The sequence below is a fragment of the Chanodichthys erythropterus genome, chromosome 24 (assembly GCF_024489055.1).
Source record: "Chanodichthys erythropterus isolate Z2021 chromosome 24, ASM2448905v1, whole genome shotgun sequence".
NCBI lineage: Eukaryota > Metazoa > Chordata > Actinopteri > Cypriniformes > Xenocyprididae > Chanodichthys > Chanodichthys erythropterus.
Genome location: NC_090244.1, coordinates 1,247,442 through 1,272,827, shown reverse-complemented (window position 1 = coordinate 1,272,827; position 25,386 = coordinate 1,247,442). Strand labels below are relative to the sequence as shown.

At 33.6% G+C, this 25,386-nt stretch overlaps 1 protein-coding gene across 1 annotated transcript; it reads right to left on the bottom strand.

The window, feature by feature from the left end:
* prtgb (protogenin homolog b (Gallus gallus)) lies at positions 1-24,352 on the bottom strand. Its single transcript, XM_067380622.1, has 20 exons — positions 24,286-24,352; positions 23,052-23,351; positions 14,994-15,135; positions 14,433-14,566; positions 14,051-14,347; positions 11,577-11,736; positions 11,252-11,499; positions 10,901-11,065; positions 9,543-9,857; positions 8,846-9,031; positions 5,583-5,678; positions 4,891-5,077; positions 4,675-4,802; positions 3,154-3,324; positions 2,868-3,047; positions 2,613-2,736; positions 2,367-2,505; positions 1,468-1,584; positions 346-543; positions 1-105 (listed from the first exon to the last, which is right to left on the bottom strand). Exons 1-20 carry the CDS (start codon positions 24,350-24,352, stop codon positions 1-3), a joined length of 3,459 nt encoding a protein of 1,152 aa, XP_067236723.1.
* Between the last annotated feature and the right edge of the window lie 1,034 nt (positions 24,353-25,386).

Here is a 25,386-nt window from a genome sequence, read left to right as displayed (position 1 = left end):
TCAGGCGTTCTTCAACACATTCATCATCTTGAGCAGGTAAAGCTGGTCGGAAACAGGTCCTTCATCTTTGGGAATCACTCCGAACAGGAAAGTTATTAGGAAGGGCTGTGCAAGTTTGTCAAAGCCAACAGAGCAATCTGCGACTTAGTAAAGCTATTTAAAGGGTTTTTGGCACAAATATCCAGATCACACTCTCTCCGGTGCGATCTGATCCTGAAGAAATGGTGCAACTTGTGTTTATTGGCCATGGAATCACAGGCCACGCCCACTCACATCACAGACTGACAGGTGAGTGAAAGAGGAAGTGGAGGTAGATGTCATGAACTCTCACGCACAGACGCACACGGGCACTTCTTGTCTGTTTCGCTCGCTGTCGTCCGACCGATCCGAGGTTCTGTCCGTCTCGTCGTGAGAGAAGTTTCCGGAGTCTCCCGCGCTGGTCTGCGAGCTCTCCGACTCCCCTAGAGGCCGATAGAGGATGTGCTCGTCCTCGTAATGCAGAACCGTCTTCCCCACCTCATAAAGACAAGCAGGATCCTCAATCTGTCCAACACAAACATCAAAGCTCATGATCAGCAACATTATGACTAAACTGTGATTTACCGGTAACAATCGTTAACATAACAATGAACAATACTTCTCAGCATTTTGTTCATTTACTAAAACATTTTTAAGATCAAAATTTGTTAGTTAATGCACTGTGAACAAACATTTTATTAACTAATATTAAACAAAGGTTAATATATGCTTTAAACATTTATGTCCTACATATAATGTTAGTAAATACATTAACAAATGTTAACTGTATTTAAGAAACAATTATGGTAAGTTTGAATAATCTGTTTTATTCAGAAATGCATCACAATCAGAATTGTTATTGTGAACTTAAACTGAAATAAATAAAAAATAAATAAAAAACGTAAACTAAATAAAATCTGAATTGCTAAAATGACTTTCTGGAAATAAATAAATACTAAACCTGAAATAAAAAAAATTAAAGCTAAATAGAAATATATAAAAAATAAAACTAATAAAATTGACAAAAACACATACATTTATTTAAAAAAAAATTAACTGAAAATATAAAAATAAAAGCTAATTTAAAATATTAATAAAAACTATAAATAATACTGTTAATTAATATTATTGTTAACTAAAACTATTAAAAAATGTGTTCATTGAAAAGTTAAAATAAATAATTTATATAAAATATAAATTATAGATGTAAACGAAAATTAGAAATACACTAAAGTTACTAACTGGAAATAAATAAAAACTAAACCTGAAAAAAAAAAAAAAAAAAACCTAATAAAATTGACACTAAAATTAAAATGAACTGAAAATATAAAAATAAAGGCTAGTTCAAAATATTAATAAAACAACACTGGGCCAATGCTGTTTGATGTTGACTGTGATGTAAATTGAAGTTTGATACACAGAATTAAAACATTTATATCAGTCACTCACCTTGCTTTTATTTCCACTAGACTTCTGAGTGTTACTGAAAACACTCCATTTGTTTAGTTTGTTCTGAGCGTCACTCGTAATCGGTCCTGCGTGGTTTATTATTAGATTCGTGCCACCCTGAAAACAAACATAACATGCATTTAAACCTCTTAAAACTGCCAAAACAGTGATAAACTTTGTATTAAAAAAGAGAAAAAGTTGTATTTAACCCTCTGGTGCTGCTTGCATGATAATGTTTGATAATGTTTTTTATTTAATATTTTGTATTTTTAAGGGATTTTATGGTGCTAAATTATATTTATGCAGTAGTTATAATCAATTTATTCACTTTTTGAGCATACTGTGGACCTGAAAATGAAATTTCCAACTTAAACTGTCATAAATCTTGAATGGTTTGAAACACAGACACTTTTTGGTAGATTTTTGCTGAAAAAAAGTTAAAAAGTGAACAAAAAAGTTATAGAACTGTGCGTTTATTGTTATGAAAAATGCAATTTTTCCCTGATTTTTATATGAAATATATATTTTCCAAAACACATTTTACTCTAAAACTATGAGAAAATCAAATCTATATATCTCAATAAGTTTTGCTCCAAATGTGAGGTTGATATCTCAAAAAATGAGCTTTCAGTAAGATTTTGTTTGGGTGCAGTACCGAACGCTTCCACTAGAGGAGATTTGCTTCCCATTCGTTTCCAATGTGCTCATTTTTGACAGCGTGGAGCACAAGTGTGTCTGTTCTACTCAAGACCATTTAACCTTTTTAAATCATGTCCATAAACTTTTTTGTGTGTTAAAATTCTAAAAGACCAAAACTTAACATTTTTCATTCAAAAATGACCGGAGAGTACCAGAAGGTTAAACATTTTTAACAATAAATAAAGTAAACAGATTCTTACTTTGGCGTCAATGAAGTGTGTCCTCATCATCGGTATCAGAATGTTTGCGTTCTCCGCCTGCTGCTGATTGGCTGATGACGCACCACTATGCATGACCTCATTCCTCACCTGTCCAATCATCTTTGAAGAAGCAGATTTCCTGCTGAGAGAAAACAACACTGACTGTCACACAGCCTAACTTGTTTCAACACAAACAGAGCGATCTAGAGTGTTTGTTCAAACAGAAGGATCACGCTGGAGACTCACTGGGTTTCACTCTTGGTGAGGAGGATGAAGATGCAGAGGATGATGCAGGACAGAGCGATGCACACGCCAACGATGATCCCCGTCATGGACTTCTGATCGATGTGGTACAGGCTGTCGATAAATGCTGCAGAAATGCACGTGTGAGCAACAATATTGTTATATTGCAGTACTAAAAAGGGAATTAATGTTCACATGTTCACAGACATGCATGGCTTGTACTGAGAATGTCATATAAGAATAAACTGATTTGTGTACCGGTTTTCTCGGCGTGGTTGTCAGCATGTCGAGGGTTTTTTCCCTGGTGAATTTTAGCCCTGACCAGCAGCTCTATGGTGCTGGAGAACGGACCGTCACCCGCCTTGTTGGAGGCCGAAATCTTCACCAGGTAAACGTTACCTGACTCCAGCTTCTCCAGAAGAGCCATTGTGTTTGTACCTGGAATGAGAATTTCTTATATATATATATATATACTGTATATATATGTGTGTGTGTATCACTGATTTTGCCATTAGAAGAACATCTGTAGATGGGTTCTGCTCACCTTCCCTCTGGAGAACCTGCCATTCCCCGGCGATCCACGCGCTCTGAGATGCGTACAGGATGGTGTAGTGCGTCACGGACAGATCCGGCTGATCCGGCTGCTTCCAGGACACCAGCGCCGTGTCGTCCTCGATCAGAGTCGCTCTGACGGACAGCGGCGGAGAAGACGGGGCTGCGGGAGCAAAGAATGATCTCAGATCAGGTACTCTCAATTTAAGATTGAGTTGCATTATAAAATTCCGTCCAGTTTGATTACACAGTTTAACACAAAATAATGAACTTAATTTGATCATATTTGTCATTCATTCATACATGAAACTGGTCAGATTTCTGTAATAGTTCTAATAAATATTCATACATTTTAACTAATTGAATATGTTCATCCATGTTCAGACTTTTGAACTAAAAAGTTCAAGAGAATAAAAGTGATGAACACAATGAACAGATTTATGATTATTCTGGTCAATTTGATTAAACGCATTTTGAAAATATGATAAATCAAATCAAATAGATGCAAATATTTCATAATAAACTATTCCATGATTTTTTTTGAGTGCAGAATTTATGATAAATATGCTCATATTAAGTTTATAAGTTGTTTATGTTAAAACTTTTTTTATATGAAATTCAAATACATTAATCTTTAATTTAGGCATAAATATTTTTTGAGTGCTTATTATATTAAAATATAATGAAATATTATATAAGTAAATATAATAAATAATATAATATATAATATTTGACTAAATATACTTATTTATATATTTTGTAATAATATATTAAGTCTCTTGAGCTACGAAAGAGCAACATCTGAACAATAACATTTTTAAACTTATTTGTGTTTATTTTTATTTTTTGGGGGGAAAAACAAGATGAAGTTGGTAATTAAATTAAATATAATATGAATATATTAAAATATATAATTTTTAAAATTTCATTAAATATACATACTTTTTATTTATTGTTTTATATATTGTTTTTTGAGCTATAAAAGAAACGTGAACAATACAATTTTTAGACATAAACTTTGTGTTTATTTTTATTTCTCAAAATTAAATAATAATAAATAATAAATTTAGGCATAAAGATTTGTTGAGTGTATGGTGATTATATTAAAATATATTGAAATGTTATATAACTATAAATAATATTTCATTAAATATATGTAATGCCTTTTTATTTATTGTTTGTTATATAATATATGAAATCTCTTGAACTACGGAAACAGCTGAACAATAACAATTGCATCTGAACTATAACATTTTTAGACACATTTGGGTGTATTTCTTAAAATGAATTTCGAGGAAAAAGTTGATAATTAAATGAATTATTAATATATTAAAATGTTTAATATTATACAATATTAAATATGTAATATCTTTAGACTTATTTTGTGTATTTTTTCTCACATTTTCATATGTAATTCAAACACATGACAGTCTATTATTTATCTTGTTGGTACTTTGCTTTAACAAAATTAAAATATATCATTGAACAGTTCAGTGCTAGTTTTGACCGTTACCTTCCAGGAGAGTCCTCTGATAGACGCTTGCGCTCCAGGGACTGGACATCTGATCCATATGCAGACGAACAGAAAACTCATAACGAGTGTTTGGCCGGAGACCTGCTACCATTACGGTTTGCTCAGAGCTGAAGAGAGAGAAAACATGTCTGACATCTGAATCCTGAAGATGAACTGCTATTGATGTCAAGCCTTTATTGAGGCAGCGACACTCACGTTTGGACGTAGCGTACGGCGGTGGCGTCGGACGGACTCACGGGCCCGTAGCGGACGGAATAGCTGACTGCTTTCCCAGAACTGAATGCAGGACGGCCCCAACTCAGACTCACGGCCGAGGAGCTGTTGGCTTTGGCGTGGATGTGGTCGGGCGGCGGCAGGGCGGCCAAACGCCGGTTCGGTGCGGCTGAAACACACAGTTTACATACTGAAGCTTTGGTTTACAAGACAAATGCTTGACATAATTTACAATAAAAGGATTTAAACTGGTTACCCTTGTGAAAAAGAAACGCACTTAAGCATACTTTTAAAAAGAGCACTTAAGTGTGAACTGAATGTAATGTTTTCAGACATATTATTTAAAATTAAATGAAAATGTAGTAGTTTTAATTTATATTGCATGCACTTAGTTGAACTTAAGTGTGCTTTCTGACCCACTTAAGTACATCTTTATAGGTAATTTTTTTTTAAATTTATTTCTATTGTCTTTGAAATGTACTTTTAAGATATGAAGTACACTAGAAGTGCGCTTCTATTTCACAAGGGCAAATATTCCTTTAGCACTCTGCAGTATCTATGTTAGCTTATCTGTTTTTCATGCTAACACTGAAATATTGGCTAAACAAACATTGCTTTTCAAGTTAAACATTGATTGAATACAAATCCCACATGATTCAGCATTCAACACTTACAAGGACATCCTGGAGTGTTGACCGTCTGATGGGCCTGATAGCCATCTCCATTAGCACTGAACGCTAACAGTTTCACATGGTACTTCACTCTGGGGTCTGAAGAACATAAAGCATGATAAAATAAATAAAGTACATCATAATTTATGAGATTTACACAAAGGAAAATTACACAAAAAGTTAAAAACAGGGCTGATATTTGGTTTGAAATAAATCTTTATTGACTTAATATTTTAAAAATTCATGAATAAAACTTAAAACATTCATGAGTAATTTGATTAGCATTATATTCTATATCAATTGAAATGTTTTAGCTTTCTAATTTTTATTGGGAAATACAATGTCTAATTTCTCTAGAATATTTCTGTTTTTTTAAATGGAAAATCAATCTTAATTCACTTAAAACTTAAGTTTTTTAAGAACATTTGTGAGTAATTTCATTAGGATTTCCAAAAAATAGAAACATTTTAGCTTTCTAATTTTTACTGGGAAATACATTGTGTAATTTTCTTAGAAAAGTCTTACTTTTTTCAATAGAAAGTAAATCTTAATTCACTTAAAACTTAATTTAAGAAGATTTGTAAGTACATTTCAGATAGAAATGTTTTATCTTCTCATTTTTACTGGGAATTAAATACATTTTCAAGTAAGCAAATTCTAATTCACTCAAAACTTTTTTTTTAAAGAACATTTTTGAGTAACTTTATATATAAATAGAAACATTATATCTTTCATATTTTTAATAGGAAATCAATATTTATTTATTTTTTTAAAGAAAATATCTTAATTTACTCAAAATCATTTTTATTTTAAAGAAAATTCATGAGTAACTTGATTAGGATTTCCATATAAACAGAAATGTTTTACCTTTCTCATTTTTTACTGATGGAAAACCATGGAAAATATAATTTGTAATGACATTTTTCTCAGAATTTAAAGATATAAACAGCATTATCTCTAGGCCTGTTTCTTCCTAACTAGTTCAGCATAAAGTTTTATCCCGGTCCGGCCCCCGACCTCAGGTCATAAAGCTCTGGTCCCAGGAGACGGGCCGTTTCGGCAGCTGAACGCCGCCTGTGAAGGTGCCCTCCGATCTCTGACCTCTCGACCCTTAGAGGCTTAAAAGCTCAACCCCCCCAAGACTTCACACACTGATCAGCTCTCAGACCAAACCCACTCTTTACATTCACTATTTACTGATGCAAAACCTAGATAAGTGTCTAAATCTGACATGAAAGTCTCAGGAGTGTTTTAGCCAAACATTGCAGATGCATAAACTCCTTCTAAAACAACTTCCAGATGAAAATGCACTTATAGGATAAACGTTTGCATGCTTTCATGTGATTGTGCAACATAAATGGTTGACCTTTTTTTAGGTACTGTAGTAAAAACATGATAAACTTTCATAAAAATTCTGAAATCCTGGACTTTCAGAGCTTAAAACTCAGCTGAATATTCACATTTTTTCACCATGTTACTCTAATATTTCTTTTAATATATCTGTATCCTTGCTTCTTTTTATTTTGTCCTGTTGCTTTAGTTCTGGACTTTGGTGTTGTAACCCTGCTTTATATTAATTGTTTTGTTTTATGAGTGCTTTCTATGTCTTGTAAAGCAACCTTGAGGTCATGAGAGGCACTATATAAATAAAAATTATTATTATTATTGATTAGCTAAGCTAAAAACTAACCAATCCAAACATTCATCAGGACATTGAACTTAAATTTAGATTGACTCTAAAAACCCCACAAGTTCGTTGCTCTTGGGTCACTTCTGCCCAGTTCAGAACAACCCCAGCATCCTTTGTTGGAGCTTGAGTGTCCAGCTGTAGGGGTGATGGGGGAGGGTCGATCTCACGGGCCTTTGGCCGACCTTAAACCCAGGCACAATAGACGGCTATGGAGAATGATGGGAAAGCTGGAAGGAGACATCTGGGGTGTGACCTTTAACCCTAAAGGGATATTACGTGACACGTACAAAGCTCTGGATGCAGTGGACAGGACAACCGTGCATAAGTCCGAACAGAAGAAGGGTAATTATTGATCAGCAATGAAACTGGGATTCTCTTTCTGTCCGAGGACGATCAGATGCACTCGATGACAAACGCAAAGATGGGAAAGATGCTCAAAGAACTGTGGAATATTTCCTTCCTAGTTTTATGTTTCAGAACAAGCTTGGCTTAAAATAAGTGTGCATTTTCAGGGATGCTACTTTACATTTTCATATGCGTACTTAATATAAAAATATGTAGGTAGATTCTTCGTTTTACATTAATTAAATGTAAATTTCTAGTTGTTTTAAGCAGCTAGTTCAGATTATCTAGTGACCTGCCTAAATGTTTTTGATGTTATGCAGGCTACTTAAAATTAGGCAAAATATACTTTACATTTTCATATCTGCTTAATATGAAAAACATGCAGGTTGAAAATTAGAAAAATTTAATTATTTCCAGGTAAAAAATTAGAAATTTAAAACATTCTCTATAGAAACCTTAACCAAATTACACATTTTCCTTAAAGAAAATCTAAAATGTTTTCTTTTTGCATTGAATAAAGATTTGTTTAACTTTTTTAAAATTAGAAACTTTCTAAGAAAATTAGAAAATGAATTTATTTTCCCTGTAAAAATTAGAAAGGTAAACCATATATATCTATATGGAAATCATAATCAAATTACTCATGTATTTTGTTAAAAAGTTAAGGTTTAAGTGAATTAAGATTTTTTCTACTTAAAATTAGGCAAAATATACTGTACATTTTCATATTTGAGTTTGATATTAAAAAATATGCAGGTTGAACATTAGCAAAATGTAATTATTTCCCAGTAAATAATTAGAAATGTAAAATGTTCTCTATAGAAATCTCAATCAAATTACTCACTAATTTTCTTTTAAAAAAATTCTAAATTTTTTTCTTTTTGCATTGAATTATTTAACTTTTAAAAATTAAGAAATTTCCTAAGAAGATTTATTTATTTTCCCAATAAAAATTAGAAAGTAAACCATTTCTATCTATTTAGAAATAATCAAATTACTTATTCATTTTCCCAAAAAGTTAAGTGAAATAAAAAACTTAAAAATTAAAACTTAAAATTTAATTTATTTCCCATTTAAGAAATAAGAACTTTTCTAAGAATTTTTTGTAAGAAAAATGTTAAATTTACTAAGAAAATTTTGTCATAAAAAAATCAAATGTTCTAATAATAATAAATAATAATAATAATAATAACTTATTTCCCAGCTAAAAACATGAATGTGTGTGACTCACTGAGGCCTGTGATGGTGTGCTGGTGGTCTTGAGGGGGCAGCTGGACAACGGAGTCCTCTGATTGGCCGTCTGGGTGAAAACAGAGCTTGTATCCCTGTACGACAGCGTCACTGGGAGCTGGATGCCAGCGGATTATCACAGATGTGCAGTTGAGAGGTTCAAGCTCAAGGTTTGGGGCGGGAGGCACTGAGGACAGAAACACACATTAAATCAACTTCTGTACAAGCTGAACAATGTCACCGTGATGCCCATTGCCCAAAACTTTCTCTGTTTTCGACCAGACATAAGTTTGTCCAAGGTGGAAATTATTTAAGCATAACAGAAAAGAGGCCGAGGGGAAAATAAAGGCAGTTTTGGGGCCCCGTCACCTTCCCTACACACGTGTCTGACTGAAGCAGGTCTATTCTTTGGGCTGCCTGAAGCATTCCCTTTATGACCCGAAACTCAGCTCCTAACTGACAGCCGGGGTCAAGGGTCATCGAGTAACAAACGGAATGCCGGAACAAAGCCAGTCTGAAGCCAAAGGCATCTGTCACGGTCTGAGCTGACCACTTTAGCAGCTTTACAGAGATCATTTCTAAAAGCAGCGCTAAACAAAACTAAATTTCTGAGAGTGGTGCAAAAGTTGACTGTGGTTCTGGATGGTTACAGAAACACAGATGATTATGGGCCAGAGTACGGAGGTTTGTGCTCTCACCTGTGGCGCTGGATGTTTTGGGCGTGCGATGGGAGTTCCAGGCGGACGGTTGGCTCCAGCCCACTCGGGTTGACGCGGACATGCGGATCAGATAGATGGTGTCGGGCTGCAGTCCCTGCAGAAGGTACTGGGTACAGTTCTCACCAGGGACGGGCAGCTCGACGGAGGTCACCTGTTCGTCGGTGGCCGTGCGGTAGGACAGACGGTACGCAGACAAGCGTCCGCGGCTGAGTTTGGGAGGAAGCGGCTGCCAGGACACCAGGATATCGGTCGGACTGCGACTTGTCAGGCTCAGCTCAGGAGTACGGAGGGGCACTAGGGAAAAAACAAGAGATCAAAAGCATGATTTCGGGACTTTATTTCAATAATCCACTTTAGACATTCTACTAAATTTAAGTAACTTTGCAGATACATGTCAACTAACTGTCATTAAAGATATTAAAGGGCAAGTTTTTCAACCAGCTGTTGTTGAAATGTCAGTAGTATATGTAAATGAGCGTGTACAGGTGTGTTACCCGCACCAAGATTTATGTGTGACCATTTATTTGTCAGCAAAAGTCTGCCGGATGTAGCAAAACTCCACATTTTTCACCTTTTTTGTCTAGCTTTCTCTTTCTCTGTGTTCTATTCTTGTTTCCGCCATGGAATAAAAAAAAAAAACGTTTTGTCTTACAATTCTGAGTTTACATCTCAAAGTTTTAACTTTAACAAAAACACAATACTGAGTTCTAAAAAACATGTGACTTTTTATCTCACAATTCTGACTTTTTTCCTCAGAATTCTAAAATTTACATCTCGCAGTTTTAACTTTTCTTCTCTCGGAATTCTGAGTTTACGACAGTGGAATTTTGATGTTTGTTTTTTTTTAATGTAAAAAGTAGTTGTGACTGACAATTCTGACTTTTTTCCTCAGAACTTGCAATTTAAACTTTTGAGTTTACAAAAACAGAATTCTAAGTTTTTTAAAAAAAGGGAAAAGTTGTGACTTTTTATCTCACAATTCAGACTTTTTTTTCCCTCAGAATTCTAAAATTTACATCTCACAATTTTAACTTTTTTTCCTTCAGAATTCTGAGTTTACAAAAATAGAATTTGAGCTTAAAAAAATAAAAGCAATTGCATCTCTTTATCTCACAATTCTGACTTTTTTCTTAAGATTGCGTGAAAAAGTCAGAATTGTGAGATAAAGTTGCAATTACCTTTTTAATTCTTTTATTCTGTGGCAGAAACAAGCTTCAATATTTTTCTCTATGTAGCATCAATTTCAATTTCACCAGGAAATTAATCTCAGCACTTATTATGTTGTTCATTGGCAGATGTGCTATAGTGCATTGTGGGAAATTAGTACACGGACTCACCATCCTCCAGCGTGTGCTGCGTGACCTGCTCCGACATGCGACTGGCACCCATCGGCATGTAGGCCACGATATAAAATGTGTAGTTCCGTGCCGGCTCCAGATCGTCCACGATGTGGCTGGTCGTGTCGTTCCCGATCACGGCCTGATACTCCTCGTTGTTTAGACCTGAGTGTACAATAAGACATTCTCAAGAAAATGTATCTTGATTTAAGTATGTTTAGATATTTTACTGAAAAACAAGACAAATATAATGAGGAAGAACATAATTATTTGCAGCATGCAGATTAGAGAGCAAACTGAACAGAAACAACTGAACCAGCGTGGAACTTCATGGCGGTTTCGAACGCTCACCCTCAGACTTCATGTAGTGTATGGAGTAGGCGATGACTTTATCCGCGTTGTACTGCGGTCTCTCCCACGCCAGTAAGATGGCCGAGCTGGAGATGGTTTCCGCATGGACGTTGCGTGGAGCGCTGGGACGGTCCTCCGACAGCACCACGATGAGACGGGACGTGGACACGACCGAGCCTTGAGAGTTCTCCGCCTGGCACTGGTAAAAGGCGTCGTCTTCCGGAATGATCTGAGTTATCACCAGTTTACTGACACACGACGGAGAGAAATATGTCAGTATCAGAAGAGATTACCATGTTTACTAGAGCTGTTTGTCTGTACGTACCTGTTGTACATCTTGGTGCGTCCGTTGGAGTGGATCACCTGACCGTTCTTAAACCAGGTGATGCGGGGCGCAGGTGTGCCTTCAGCCTGGCAGCTGAAACGGGCTGTACCAGCTCTGGGTCGGGTCTGACTCTCTGGCTTCTCCACCAGAGATGGAGGAACTGCAAAAATGAGTAAAAACAGTGAGAACAGAGATTTAACAAACGTTTAGTTATCTTTATAGGTGTGAACGCTGATATAGTAAATTTGTTTCTTGGTGTGAACACTAATACAATTTTCGTTAAAGCTATCATTCTTGATGTAAATGCTAATATAGTTATCAGTAAAGTTATCGATCTTGGTGTGAACTCTAATATAGTTATCGGTAAAGTTATAGATTTTGGTGTGAACTCTAATATAGTTATTGTAAAGTTATCGATTTTGGTGTGAACTCTAATATAGTTATTGTAAAGTTATCGATTTTAGTGTGAACTCTAATATAGTTATCGGTAAAGTTATCGATTTTGGTGTGAACTCTAATATAGTTATTGTAAAGTTATCGATTTTGGTGTGAACTCTAATATAGTTATCGGTAAAGTTATCGATTTTGGTGTGAACTCTAATATAGTTATTGTAAAGTTATCGATTTTGGTGTGAACTCTAATATAGTTATTGTAAAGTTATCGATTTTGGTGTGAACTCTAATATAGTTATTGTAAAGTTATCGATTTTGGTGTGAACTCTAATATAGTTATTGTAAAGTTATCGATTTTAGTGTGAACTCTAATATAGTTATTGTAAAGTTATCGATTTTGGTGTGAACTCTAATATAGTTATTGTAAAGTTATCGATTTTGGTGTGAACTCTAATATAGTTATTGTAAAGTTATCGATTTTGGTGTGAACTCTAATATAGTTATTGTAAAGTTATCGATTTTGGTGTGAACTCTAATATAGTTATTGTAAAGTTATCGATTTTGGTGTGAACTCTAATATAGTTATTGTAAAGTTATCGATTTTGGTGTGAACTCTAATATAGTTATTGTAAAGTTATCGATTTTAGTGTGAACTCTAATATAGTTATTGTAAAGTTATCGATTTTGGTGTGAACTCTAATATAGTTATTGTAAAGTTATCGATTTTGGTGTGAACTCTAATATAGTTATTGTAAAGTTATCGATTTTGATGTGAACTCTAATATAGTTATTGTAAAGTTATCGATTTTAGTGTGAACTCTAATATAGTTATCGGTAAAGTTATAGATTTTGGTGTGAACTCTAGTATAGTTATTGTAAAGTTATCGATTTTAGTGTGAACTCTAATATAGTTATCGGTAAAGTTATCGATTTTGGTGTGAACTCTAATATAGTTATTGTAAAGTTATCGATTTTGGTGTGAACTCTAATATAGTTATCGGTAAAGTTATCGATTTTGGTGTGAACTCTAATATAGTTATTGTAAAGTTATCGATTTTGGTGTGAACTCTAATATAGTTATTGTAAAGTTATCGATTTTGGTGTGAACTCTAATATAGTTATTGTAAAGTTATCGATTTTGGTGTGAACTCTAATATAGTTATTGTAAAGTTATCGATTTTAGTGTGAACTCTAATATAGTTATTGTAAAGTTATCGATTTTGGTGTGAACTCTAATATAGTTATTGTAAAGTTATCGATTTTGGTGTGAACTCTAATATAGTTATTGTAAAGTTATCGATTTTGGTGTGAACTCTAATATAGTTATTGTAAAGTTATCGATTTTGGTGTGAACTCTAATATAGTTATTGTAAAGTTATCGATTTTGGTGTGAACTCTAATATAGTTATTGTAAAGTTATCGATTTTGGTGTGAACTCTAATATAGTTATTGTAAAGTTATCGATTTTAGTGTGAACTCTAATATAGTTATTGTAAAGTTATCGATTTTGGTGTGAACTCTAATATAGTTATTGTAAAGTTATCGATTTTGGTGTGAACTCTAATATAGTTATTGTAAAGTTATCGATTTTGATGTGAACTCTAATATAGTTATTGTAAAGTTATCGATTTTAGTGTGAACTCTAATATAGTTATCGGTAAAGTTATAGATTTTGGTGTGAACTCTAGTATAGTTATTGTAAAGTTATCGATTTTAGTGTGAACTCTAATATAGTTATCAGTAAAGTTATCGATCTTGGTGTGAACTCTAATATAGTTATCGGTAAAGTTATCGATCTTGGTGTGAACTCTAATATAGTTATCGGTAAAGTTATCGATCTTGGCGTGAACTCTAATATAGTTATTGTAAAGTTATCGATTTTAGTGTGAACTCTAATATAGTTATCGGTAAAGTTATAGATTTTGGTGTGAACTAATATAGTTATCGGTAAAGTTATCGATCTTAGTGTGAACACTAATATAGTTATTGTTAAATTTATCTTTCTAGTTGCGAACGCTATTATAGTTAGCGTTATAGTTATTGATCTTGCCATGAACGCTAATATAACTGTTATCTCTTACCGAGTACGGTGAGGTTTCCGGCCGCTATGGAGTAGTTGCGTGTTCCCGGTGTTGTTGCCCGGCACAGGTACGTGCCGCTGTGCTGGGCTTTAATGGCTGTGATAATCAGGTTCCCGTTTCCCAGCACCCTGGCTCCGAACACATCTATGGGTTTAGAATCGGCCCGGCTCCAGGACACCAGCGGCCGAGGGTTGCCCTCCGCCAAACACTCCAGAACCACAGACTGATGCAGACCGGCGCTGATGTTCTGAGGTCCAGCTATGATGTGTGGTTTCATGAGAGGCCTGGGTCCTGATGCTGGACAGAGAATGCAGAATATTATAATACTTCCTCTGAAATGATTCTGGTAACGATCACTGTTCATCCTCACACAAACACAGACCTGGGATGATGGACAGTTCGGCCTCTCGGCTCTTGACTCGACTGGCCATGTATGTTGCTAAGCAGCGATAATTCCCAGCATCCCTCATTGTCACGTCGCGGATATGCAGCACTCCATTTGGCAAAACGGTGATTCTGAAACAAACAAAAACATGTTTAATGAGTTACTCATCCCAAGGGCTTTCAGTATGCTATTTACAATATAGACTTTTACATTTACTGTAAAGCAAATGTACTGAACTAAACATTTATTATTTTATATATAATGTGTATGTTACAGAATAATATGGACTCTAAAATTGGTAGAATCAAAGCCATATGTCCAACCAAGTTGTGTTTCAAATTTGAAGTTTATATCACAAAAATTGTGCTGGTAAAAGGTTTTTATAGTAACACAATGTCCATTTTCAAAATGGTTTTCACAAGATGAGTGTTTATACATTTGAATGAACCTAAAGTGTCCCGCTATTGAAATACTAACAGTTAACAGGCTACTATTAATAATAAATATTCAATATTATAATTTAAAAAGCTCCTGTTGTTTTGTTGGTGAAGTGCGCACCTGTCTGAATCCAGAGGTAGAGATCTTTGGTTGAGTTCCCAGCGGATGACCGCTGGAGATCCACTGACAGCACAGGAGAATCGGGCCACGGAGCCCAGCATAACCTCCACTGGGACAGGATGGGTCACAAACAACAACACATCTGTGGAAGAGCATGGATGAGAGAGAGAGAGAGTCCATAACCAAGTCTTATATGTTCGAAGTCAACATCAAACCACATTCACATCCCACTGTAACGTGACATTTCTGAGAGAAAATAGATTTAAATGGTTCATACCAGGATTTATATATTAAACTAAAACCATAAAAAAGTTACTTGAAATAAAAATAAACTTTAACTGAAATAAAATATATATATATAAAAAAAACACACAAAAGTGTTATTAGTTTATTATAGTTATTATATACTTATAACCATAAAAATATTTTTATTACTTGAAATAAAATAAACTAACTGAAATAAAATAAAATATAAAAATAGCAGGGTTATTATAGTTTTTATTATAGTTATTATAGTAAAAACCAATATAAACATTTTCGTTACTTGAAATAAAATAAACTTTAACTGAAATCAAATAAAAGATAACAAACAGCAAGGTTATTTTATTATTATTATAGTTACTTTAGTTAAAACCATAAAAAAACACATTTTTATTAATTGAAATAAAATAAACTTTTTTTATAAGTATTTTATACTTAAAACAATTACTTGAAATAAATGAAACTTTAACTAACATAAAATAAAATATAAAATTGAGCAGGGTTATTAGTTTTTTTTATTATAGTAAAAAACAATAAAAACATTTGTTACTTGAAATAAAATAAACTAGCTGAAATAAAATAAAATATGAAAAACAGCAGGGTTATTTTTTATTATTAAAACTAAAATTAAAATAAAAAAAAATCTAATTAAATATCAAAATATTAATAAATCTACAATAGTATCTTGATAACATTGGTTCACAAACATGTACAAAGCAAATAGGGCCAATTAAGCTTTTAATGTTGATCTAAATTTGTAATATATTTATCATTTATTAAGAGACTAGTTGTTTTGGACCTAGATCAGTAGCAAACACTGAAAGTTCTTGGCTTTCTTTTTAAAAAAATCAATATAATTCCTTTTAAAATGAATCAAGTTAACAGCACAGACAAATCCATCATAATCAGTAATGAGGTCTGAAACTGAAGATAAGAGTAAACGCTAACTAATAACACAAGACGAGTTACGTGCTAGAACACATCTGACCGTCCTCCCTAATGCTTCTCTCAGTTTCTGTACGGCCATTTAACACTTAAATGTGTTTTCAGCAGGATGCTCTCGCCTATAAACTCCATTGATAATTTGCTCAGTGGACTCAAAACATAATGTCAATACAAACAGTTTCAGGCCGTGATGTTGAGGGTTTAGGGCATGAAATCAGATCAAACTGTTTCAGATGGTGTATTTATATGAAGCTTAAAGCATAAAGCACTCTGTCTGATCTTAACAGTGATTGGTTGTCTGTTGAGGGCCAGAGTGCACAGCAGCCAATAATAAACAGCTGCTCTAATCAATGAATCAATTGGCCAATGACAGTGAATAATGACCCTTTATAGATCAGCATGAATCAATGATGCTCCCATTTTTAATGAGTGTCAATATATGCTTGTTACTGTAGGCGATGAACAGGCTTATAAATGCAGAAAATGATGTTTTATGCACTGTTAAACAAACGACCAGTACTGACCAGTACTGTAATTCGAGGAGTGTATTATCGAGTTTGAATGAATGAAATGAGCACATGCAAAAGGTGATATAACATTAACAATCTCGTCTGTCTGTTCACCATTTTTACAAATGGCACTATGGGAAGAGCAGGACATTTCTGCATTCTCAAAACAATAACATAAAGACCAGCCCCCAAATTTACCCATAAACCACTGGTTTTTGTTCCCTCCCCCTCTTGTTCCTGCTGAGCCCAGCCAAAATCCTCTGAAGGCAATCAATGATAGTTCATCTCCTGATAGAATCCTTGTCAGTCGTGTTCGAAGCTGACGACAGGAATTAAAAAGCACCTTTATTTACATGTGAGGCGTAATTACCACTAACTGACAGTCAAATAACTCAGCGCTCTCACTTTATGGTTAGGGTTACGCCAGCTAACGAAATATGTTCCATTACCATTAAATTATGTAAACGTAATTTCAAAATGTCTAGTTTTTAAAATGTTTTAAACATGTTTTTCCTTGGTTATACGAACATTAAGGGAACATTCCATTTTGCATCATTACACGAATGTTACTTTTGGATGTTCTCTGAACATTCCAAAAAAAAAGTAGTAACATTAACACATTCCATTAATGTTTTTGAGAACATTATTAAAGACCAGAACACTTTGAACGAACGTTCTATTAACGTTACTGGAAGAATGTTTGTTCGTTAGAACGTTCTGAGAACATTCCCTATTAGCTGGGCCATTTATTCTGCACAGAAAGGTTAAAAAAAGAAGGAAAATGAAATAAAAATAAATAAAATCAGGTTTAAGTTACTATTATTTTTTTCGCTTGAATACACACAAACGATCATACAGAACAACACTGGTTCGATGTTAAAAAAACATTCAATATTGCTTTAAAGATCTTATCTGTAGACATTAAGCTGAACTGGTTACACAGCTGTTACTGTTCGGAGAAAGAAACTGCAGATATCTGATCAAAATCTTCAAAGAGTTGATGCTATTTTAGGAAAGAGTGTAAAACTAGCAAAGTGAATATCACTAAGAAATGAGTATACCTTCATACTGCATGATTATCATATTCATATACCAATATATTTACATGAAACACATATGTGCACATATATAGCCATGCAAACACACAATAACACAAAAAAGCCAAAGCTGAGCCACAGTATTAAATCAGGCCTTTTTAGGGTCTGTGTATGTGTGTGTGTGTCTGGTCAGCTGGGTTGTAAAGGCCAGATCAATGCCTAGGTCAAACAGGACAAAGGTTTCCTACCAAAAGTCAGAGGTCAGTCAAATCCGTCTGTCCACCCAATTTCAGTCAGAGACTCTGATTAAATGTGTTTAGGATGGAAACCATCAGTGATTTTGTGTAATTTATAGAAAGATTCTAATAATGAAACTTGCTGTTAGAATACTAACAAAATAATTCATTTACACCCCTAGAAAGACGAATAACATGTTTGACTTTGAGATGAAACCATGTAAAATGAGTAACAGAGATAAAATCTGGAGCTATACGGACCTGTCAATAACATCACTGAGTCATAATTTATCCCCAAATCAGAAGAAATAAGGAATTATATGTGTGTGTATGTGCATGTTTGAGTTTCTCCTGGCAAATTGTTATTTACACAAATCAAATCTGTGGGTTTTAACTTGTATTTGACTTGAACTTGATCTTAAATTAGAGGGTTACACAGAAGAAACATCCAGATACCAAGAAACGAACAATTATCCAGCTGTTCCTTGAAAAGATCCAGTGTTCTTGTACTTGAGCTGTAAGCACAAACCCCCTCCAGCGTCTGACAGCTCTAACAAAACACCCCACTGCCCCTCTGAAGACCAGCATTTGTGAATGAATCCAACGCATCAGTCAGGCTTGATTGTGGACAGCAGGCGGACCAGGCCATGGGGCGGCCCACTGCAGAATAAAGCCAGTCCCACAACCCCTGTGACCTCTGACCTCCCACACTGGCCTCTGGACAGACGGGCGGTGAGGCAAACCAATACACTGCAAAAAATGCTGTTCTTACTTAGAATTTTTGTCTTGTTTTTAGTCAAAATATCTTAAAGTTCTTAAATCAAGAAGCATTTTCTTGACAAGTAAAAATTATTTTCTTGTTTTCAGGAAAAATAAATCAAAATTGAGTACTTTTTTCCTTAAAACAAGCAAAATAATCTGCCAATGGGGTAAGCAAAATAATCTTAGTCCAAACTGAAAACAAGATTATATAGCTTATTCTTGGTTTTAAATAAGATTATTTTGCTTACCCCATTGGCAGATTATTTTGCTTGTTTTAAGGAAAGACTTACTTAATTTTGACTTATTTTTCCTGAAAACAAGAAAATAATTTCTACTTGTCAAGAAAATGCGTCTTGATTTAAGAACGTGAAGATATTTTGACTAGAAACAAGACAAAAAATCTAAGTAAGAACAGCATTTTTTGCAGTGTACACCCCCTCTCTTCTGCTCCAGGTCCCTTAACCCTTCAGACGCTGACTTATGAAGGTCTTCAAAGGTTATGTAGTTTAATATATTTTTTGCTAAATTACAAATCAGATATAAAGTTAATAATCAGCAATGAAAATTATTCTGGTTGACCAAAATAAAAATGGGTTTTTCAGCAGCTAATGCAAATAGCAATATCTAGAGGGCAGATTTTAATTTATTTTATTATAATTTTTTTCTATTATTTTATTTTATTTTAATTGAATTTTTACTTTATTTTTAATTTAATTTAATTAATGGTTTATTCTGGTAATAATAAGAATAATTTCAAATTAATAAAGCCAAATTAATCCCATCAGTCATCAATATATTAGCCCATCTAATAATTGAATAATATCTGATAATAATATCTAACGTCAGCTAATTGCAATAGCAATATCTAGAGAGCATGTCATATTTTATTTTATTTTATTTTATTTTATTTTATTTTATTTTATTTTATTTTATTTTATTTTATTTTATTTTATTTTATTTTATTTTAAATTAAATTAAATTAAATTAAATTAAATTAAATTAAATTAAATTAAATTAAATTAAATTAAATTAAATAATTACTGGTTTTTGCTAGTAATAATAACAATCATTTCAAAATAACAAAGCCCAATTAATCCCATTGGTCATCAGTATATTAGCCCATCTAATAATTTAATAATATCTAATAATAATATCTAACATCAGCTAATTGCAATATCTAGAGAGCATTTCATATTTTATATTATTTTAATTTATTTTAATATTTACTGGTTTATACTGGTAATAATAACAATCATTTCAAAATAATAACGCCTGATTAATCCCATTAATCAATATATTAGCCCATCTAATAATATCCAATAATAATAATATCAGCTTATTACAATGCCAATATCTAGAGAAAACATTTTATTCTATTATAAAAGCTACTGGTTTATGCTTGTAATAATAATGATAATTTAAATAAATTACGTAAAATTTTGTGTTAATTATGTCTGATTAATTGCATTAGCCCATCTAATAACTGAATAATATCCAATAATAATATGTAATATCAGCTAATTGTAAAATATATTATATTATATTATAAAAGTTGCCAGTTGATGCTGATGAATTCAATATAATAATGCCTGATCATTCAATCACTACAAATGGCCTATTGGAGAGTGTCATGTCAATCCATCACCAGCAATATCTTCCACATCAGAAATTTCTCCCTAGCATCCCTGATCCCGTATAAAGCTGTATGGAACCGCATTGAGTTGTGCTTGAACTTCTCCCGGTCTCTTTGTGAAGGTCAGGGCTGAGCGAGTTCAATAGGCACAGATGTTTCTCTGTCCACAGGTTCATGGCCGAACAAACGTCCCCACAGCAGAGCTCTTTTCTCCCCGCTCAGAGGGCAGCCGGGGCCACGCGGGACAAAAGAAGGCAGCGAATAGCCTTTAACAGACCAGGAAACAATTGCATTGGAGGCCACAGGAATGACGCAGCTGAAACTCTAGCATGAGCGAACATGAAAACCTGCTTGTGCATGTGTCAGTGCACAAATACTGAAGATTATTTAATATTTTGCCTCTTATGAAAGATTAAAACTTTCTATTATAGACGTCTACTGACAGAAACATCACATAACAATCGCTGAATCACTACCGCAACTCATTTCCAATTCAAATGCAAAAGATTTTTCAACATGTGTCTGTGCACATCTTGAGCTCTTTTACTGAGACTTTACGAAGATTATTTAACATTTTGCCCACCTATGATGTATTAAATCTTTTTATTAAAGCCACCTCAATCGTTGAATCACTACCGCAACTCATTTCCATTTCAAATGTTTACATGTATAAGGCCCAGATAGAGCGTGTGGCTTTTTTTTTTTTTTTTTTACATTTTCTATATTGATTTTGAGAGAAAAATATCTAAAGAGCAGATTTATTTTATTGAATTATATTTAATTAAATATTATAGAATCATTTCAACACACTTTTTCAACACTGTTTATCTGTCAGAGCACATCTTGAGCTCTTTTACTGAGTCTTTACGAAAATTATTTAACATTTTGCCCAACTATAACTTATTAAAACGTTTTACTATAGCCAACTCATTACATAACAATCATTGAATCATTACCACAACTCATTTCCAATTCAAATGTTTACATGTATACGGTCCAGATAGAGCATGTGGTCTTTTTCAACATTTTCTATGTTGATTTTGAGAGAAATATATCTAAAGAGCAGATTTATTTTATTTAATTTTATAATATAGAACCATTTCAATACAATTATTCAACAATGTGCAAGTGTCAGAGCACATCTTGAGCGATTATTCAACATTTTGCCCAACTATAACATATTAAAAAATTTTATTATAGCCGACTCATTACATCACAATCGTTGAATCATTACCGCAACTCATTTCCATTTCAAATGTATAAGGCCCAGATAGAGCGTGTGGCTTTTTTTTTTTTTTTTTTTTTTACATTTTCTATATTGATTTTGAGAGAAAAATATCTAAAGAGCAGATTTATTTTATTGAATTATATTTAATTAAATATTATAGAATCATTTCAACACACTTTTTCAACACTGTTTATCTGTCAGAGCACATCTTGAGCTCTTTTACTGAGTCTTTACGAAAATTATTTAACATTTTGCCCAACTATAACTTATTAAAACGTTTTACTATAGCCAACTCATTACATAACAATCATTGAATCATTACCACAACTCATTTCCAATTCAAATGTTTACATGTATACGGTCCAGATAGAGCATGTGGTCTTTTTCAACATTTTCTATGTTGATTTTGAGAGAAATATATCTAAAGAGCAGATTTATTTTATTTAATTTTATAATATAGAACCATTTCAATACAATTGTTCAACAATGTGCAAGTGTCAGAGCACATCTTGAGCGATTATTCAACATTTTGCCCAACTATAACATATTAAAATTTTTTATTATAGCCGACTCATTACATAACAATCGTTGAATCATTACCGCAACTCATTTCCATTTCAAATGTATAAGGCCCAGATAGAGCGTGTGGCTTTTTTTTTTTCTTTTTTTTTTTACATTTTCTATATTGATTTTGAGAGAAAAATATCTAAAGAGCAGATTTATTTTATTGAATTATATTTAATTAAATATTATAGAATCATTTCAACACAGTTTTTCAACACTGTTTATCTGTCAGAGCACATCTTGAGCTCTTTTACTGAGTCTTTACGAAAATTATTTAACATTTTGCCCAACTATAACTTATTAAAACGTTTTACTATAGCCAACTCATTACATAACAATCATTGAATCATTACCACAACTCATTTCAAATTCAAATGTTTACATGTATAAGGTCCAGATAGAGCATGTGGCCTTTTTTTTTTGTTTTGTTTTACATTTTCTTCATTGATTTTGTGAGAAAAATATCTAAAGGGCAGTTTTATTTTATTGAATTATATTTAATTAAATATTATAGAATCATTTCAATACAGATTTCCAACACTGTGAATGTGTCCGAGCACATTGTGAGAGATTATTTAACATTTTGCCCAAATATAACATATAAAACCTTTTTATTGTAGCCGCCTCATCACATAACAATCGTTGAATCATTGCCGCAACTCATTTCCAGTTCAAATGCTTGCATGTATAAGGTCCAGATAGTGTGTGTGGCCTTTTTTTACATTGATTTTGGGACAAAAAAAATAGCAGAATTTGGGATAAATAGAGCTGGAAGCACTGCGCTTCTTCTATCTTTCACAAACCCCCAAAATATGTGGTCAGTCATGGCCCAACTTTTCTTTAACATTTGCATTTCCAACCCATTTGCCCCCTCCATACATACTTGAGATTGTAAGGCTGGATCTTTGGCTCAGGATGGCTCCGTATTTGTTTTGGACGAGGCACTGATAGAAGCCTTCATCTGATTGCTCTGTTGAACTCCTCACATCGGAGATGTACAGTGATCCGTTGGACAGGACGCGCATGCGGCCGCTCTCCTGGAGCTGGACGCCGTTCTTCCTCCACCGCACAGCGATGGGCGACTCGCCTTGAGCCTGACAGTCCAAAATAACATCCTCGCCCAGAGATGCAGTCACGTCCTTGGGCTGGATGGTGAAAGACAACTCACTAAAGCCAAAAACCCCTGGAGATGAGAAGGCATTACAAACATTGGTATTTCTGGTATATCAAACATATATCAACACATTCTGTTCAAGCTTACACAATTAAAATTATGATTCCAGCGAACCAAGACTTGAATATGAAAGAATGAGCCTAATCCATTTAGTCACAGTCAACTGAGCGAGAAGAATCAGCCTGTCATGGTGCTTCTGCTGGACATTGATGCATTTTCATTCTAATCTTCAGGACTTTGGCTTTTTCTCACAATAAAAAGTGAAATTGAGCCATGTGTTGGTGTGGTAAGGAGCCTAATCTGACCCTTAAAATTAATGTAGTCAGGTTGGTTCAGTCATAAGTCAGTTCAATAATATATTTGGCTTTATTTATGATATGTCTTTTAAAGCCATTTCAAGATGTGATGTTACATCCAAATGATGAATATAGCAGATGAAAACACGCATTATTGTTAAAAATAATAATTTCACACAAGAATAATCAATTATGATAAAAACAAACACCGAAGAACGCAAATATTTCAGTTTAAACTGCAATATTTACTGAAACTGAATGGTTTAGTAAAATAGTAATTTTTTTTTTTTAGCGGATTGATCAGTTTTACCACAAATATCATGATTAAAATATGGTTAGTGTAGCAAAACCATGGTTAAATTGTATTTACCATAGTTGATCTATTATAACCATGGTTTTTGGGTTTTATTTGTAGTAAAACCGTGGTTAATTTTGGTTCATGATCAGATATTCACTCAAAAGTTTATTTCCCAACTAAATAATCAAACAAAAACAGTCAAATAATGTAATATGGATCAAGTTTAGGTGTTGTTCAGCGGTAGTAAACAAGCGATCTGCCTTCAGCATCTTTCATTCTGAACTTGGAGACCTTCAGTCTTTACGCACGAGATTCCTGTCAAAATATGAGTGAATAAAACATTTCTTACCTGAAAACGATAAAACCCAGAGAAAAATCAGCAGTTGCTGATGTGTTTTCCATTTCACAGACCCCATTTATCGATAATTCACAATCATTCCGTGCGTTAAACCCGCGCGAGTCCGGAGCGCGTCATGACTCTCCAGAGATCCGATCACTGACTGAAGCTCGCGCTGCTGCTCGCGCTGCTCGCGCACCCCCTGAACACGTGACACACGCCCAGCACACACACATCATTAAATATTCCTGCTATCGACCATGATTTCCTCTTGTTTCCAGTTATATCATTTCTGATTTCATCGGGATCATTCTGCATCTTTGAACTGAATACAATAAGTTACAACAGACTCGTGATGAATTCAAATAAAAAGTTATATTTGTCAAATGTGCAGCAGTCGATTAACTGTTGAAACGTTAAGTTAAATCTAGTAAATATTAGGGAATAATTAGTGAAAGTAGGTAGTAACATGTATAAAATATAAAAATTAGACCAAGAAAGATTTCTGATAAATATTTTAAGATGTGCAATATTTTTCCACATGAAGTGGTCTTTTTCAGCAAGTGTAAATATCATAAATTTTCTTTGACAAAACATGTAAACACATAAAATATTGTTCATCCCATTTTTGGTCAACATAACCATGGTAAACTAATGAAGTGATTTTTTTTAGCTAATCTGACACACTTACCGCAAGTGTAAATATTGTTTAAAATATTAATTTTTATTTTTAATTTTTAAAAATACCTTTTATATATATAAATAAATAAAAAATAAATGGTCAACAGCTGAACGCAGAGTAATTATGACGTGCGACGGGTCTTGTGCGTGTGCGCATGCGCAGCAAATGCGGTTATTGATCCAGAGAGCAGCTGTATCGGCCGATCCGCCCCTCACCCTGCAGGACAATAGCAAAACAGCTGTGAGATCAGAGAAACTCACTCGCTTTCTGTTTACATTCATCCAGAGGACAGGATGGGTCAGTTTGGGCACGTTTAGTGGTTTCAAATCACCAGTAAAAATGATTTTTCAAAGTTGTAAATAAAACAAAGATCATTGGAGGGTTTTACAAGAAAATACTAATACTATTTCAGTCTTTCTACTTCAAAATTT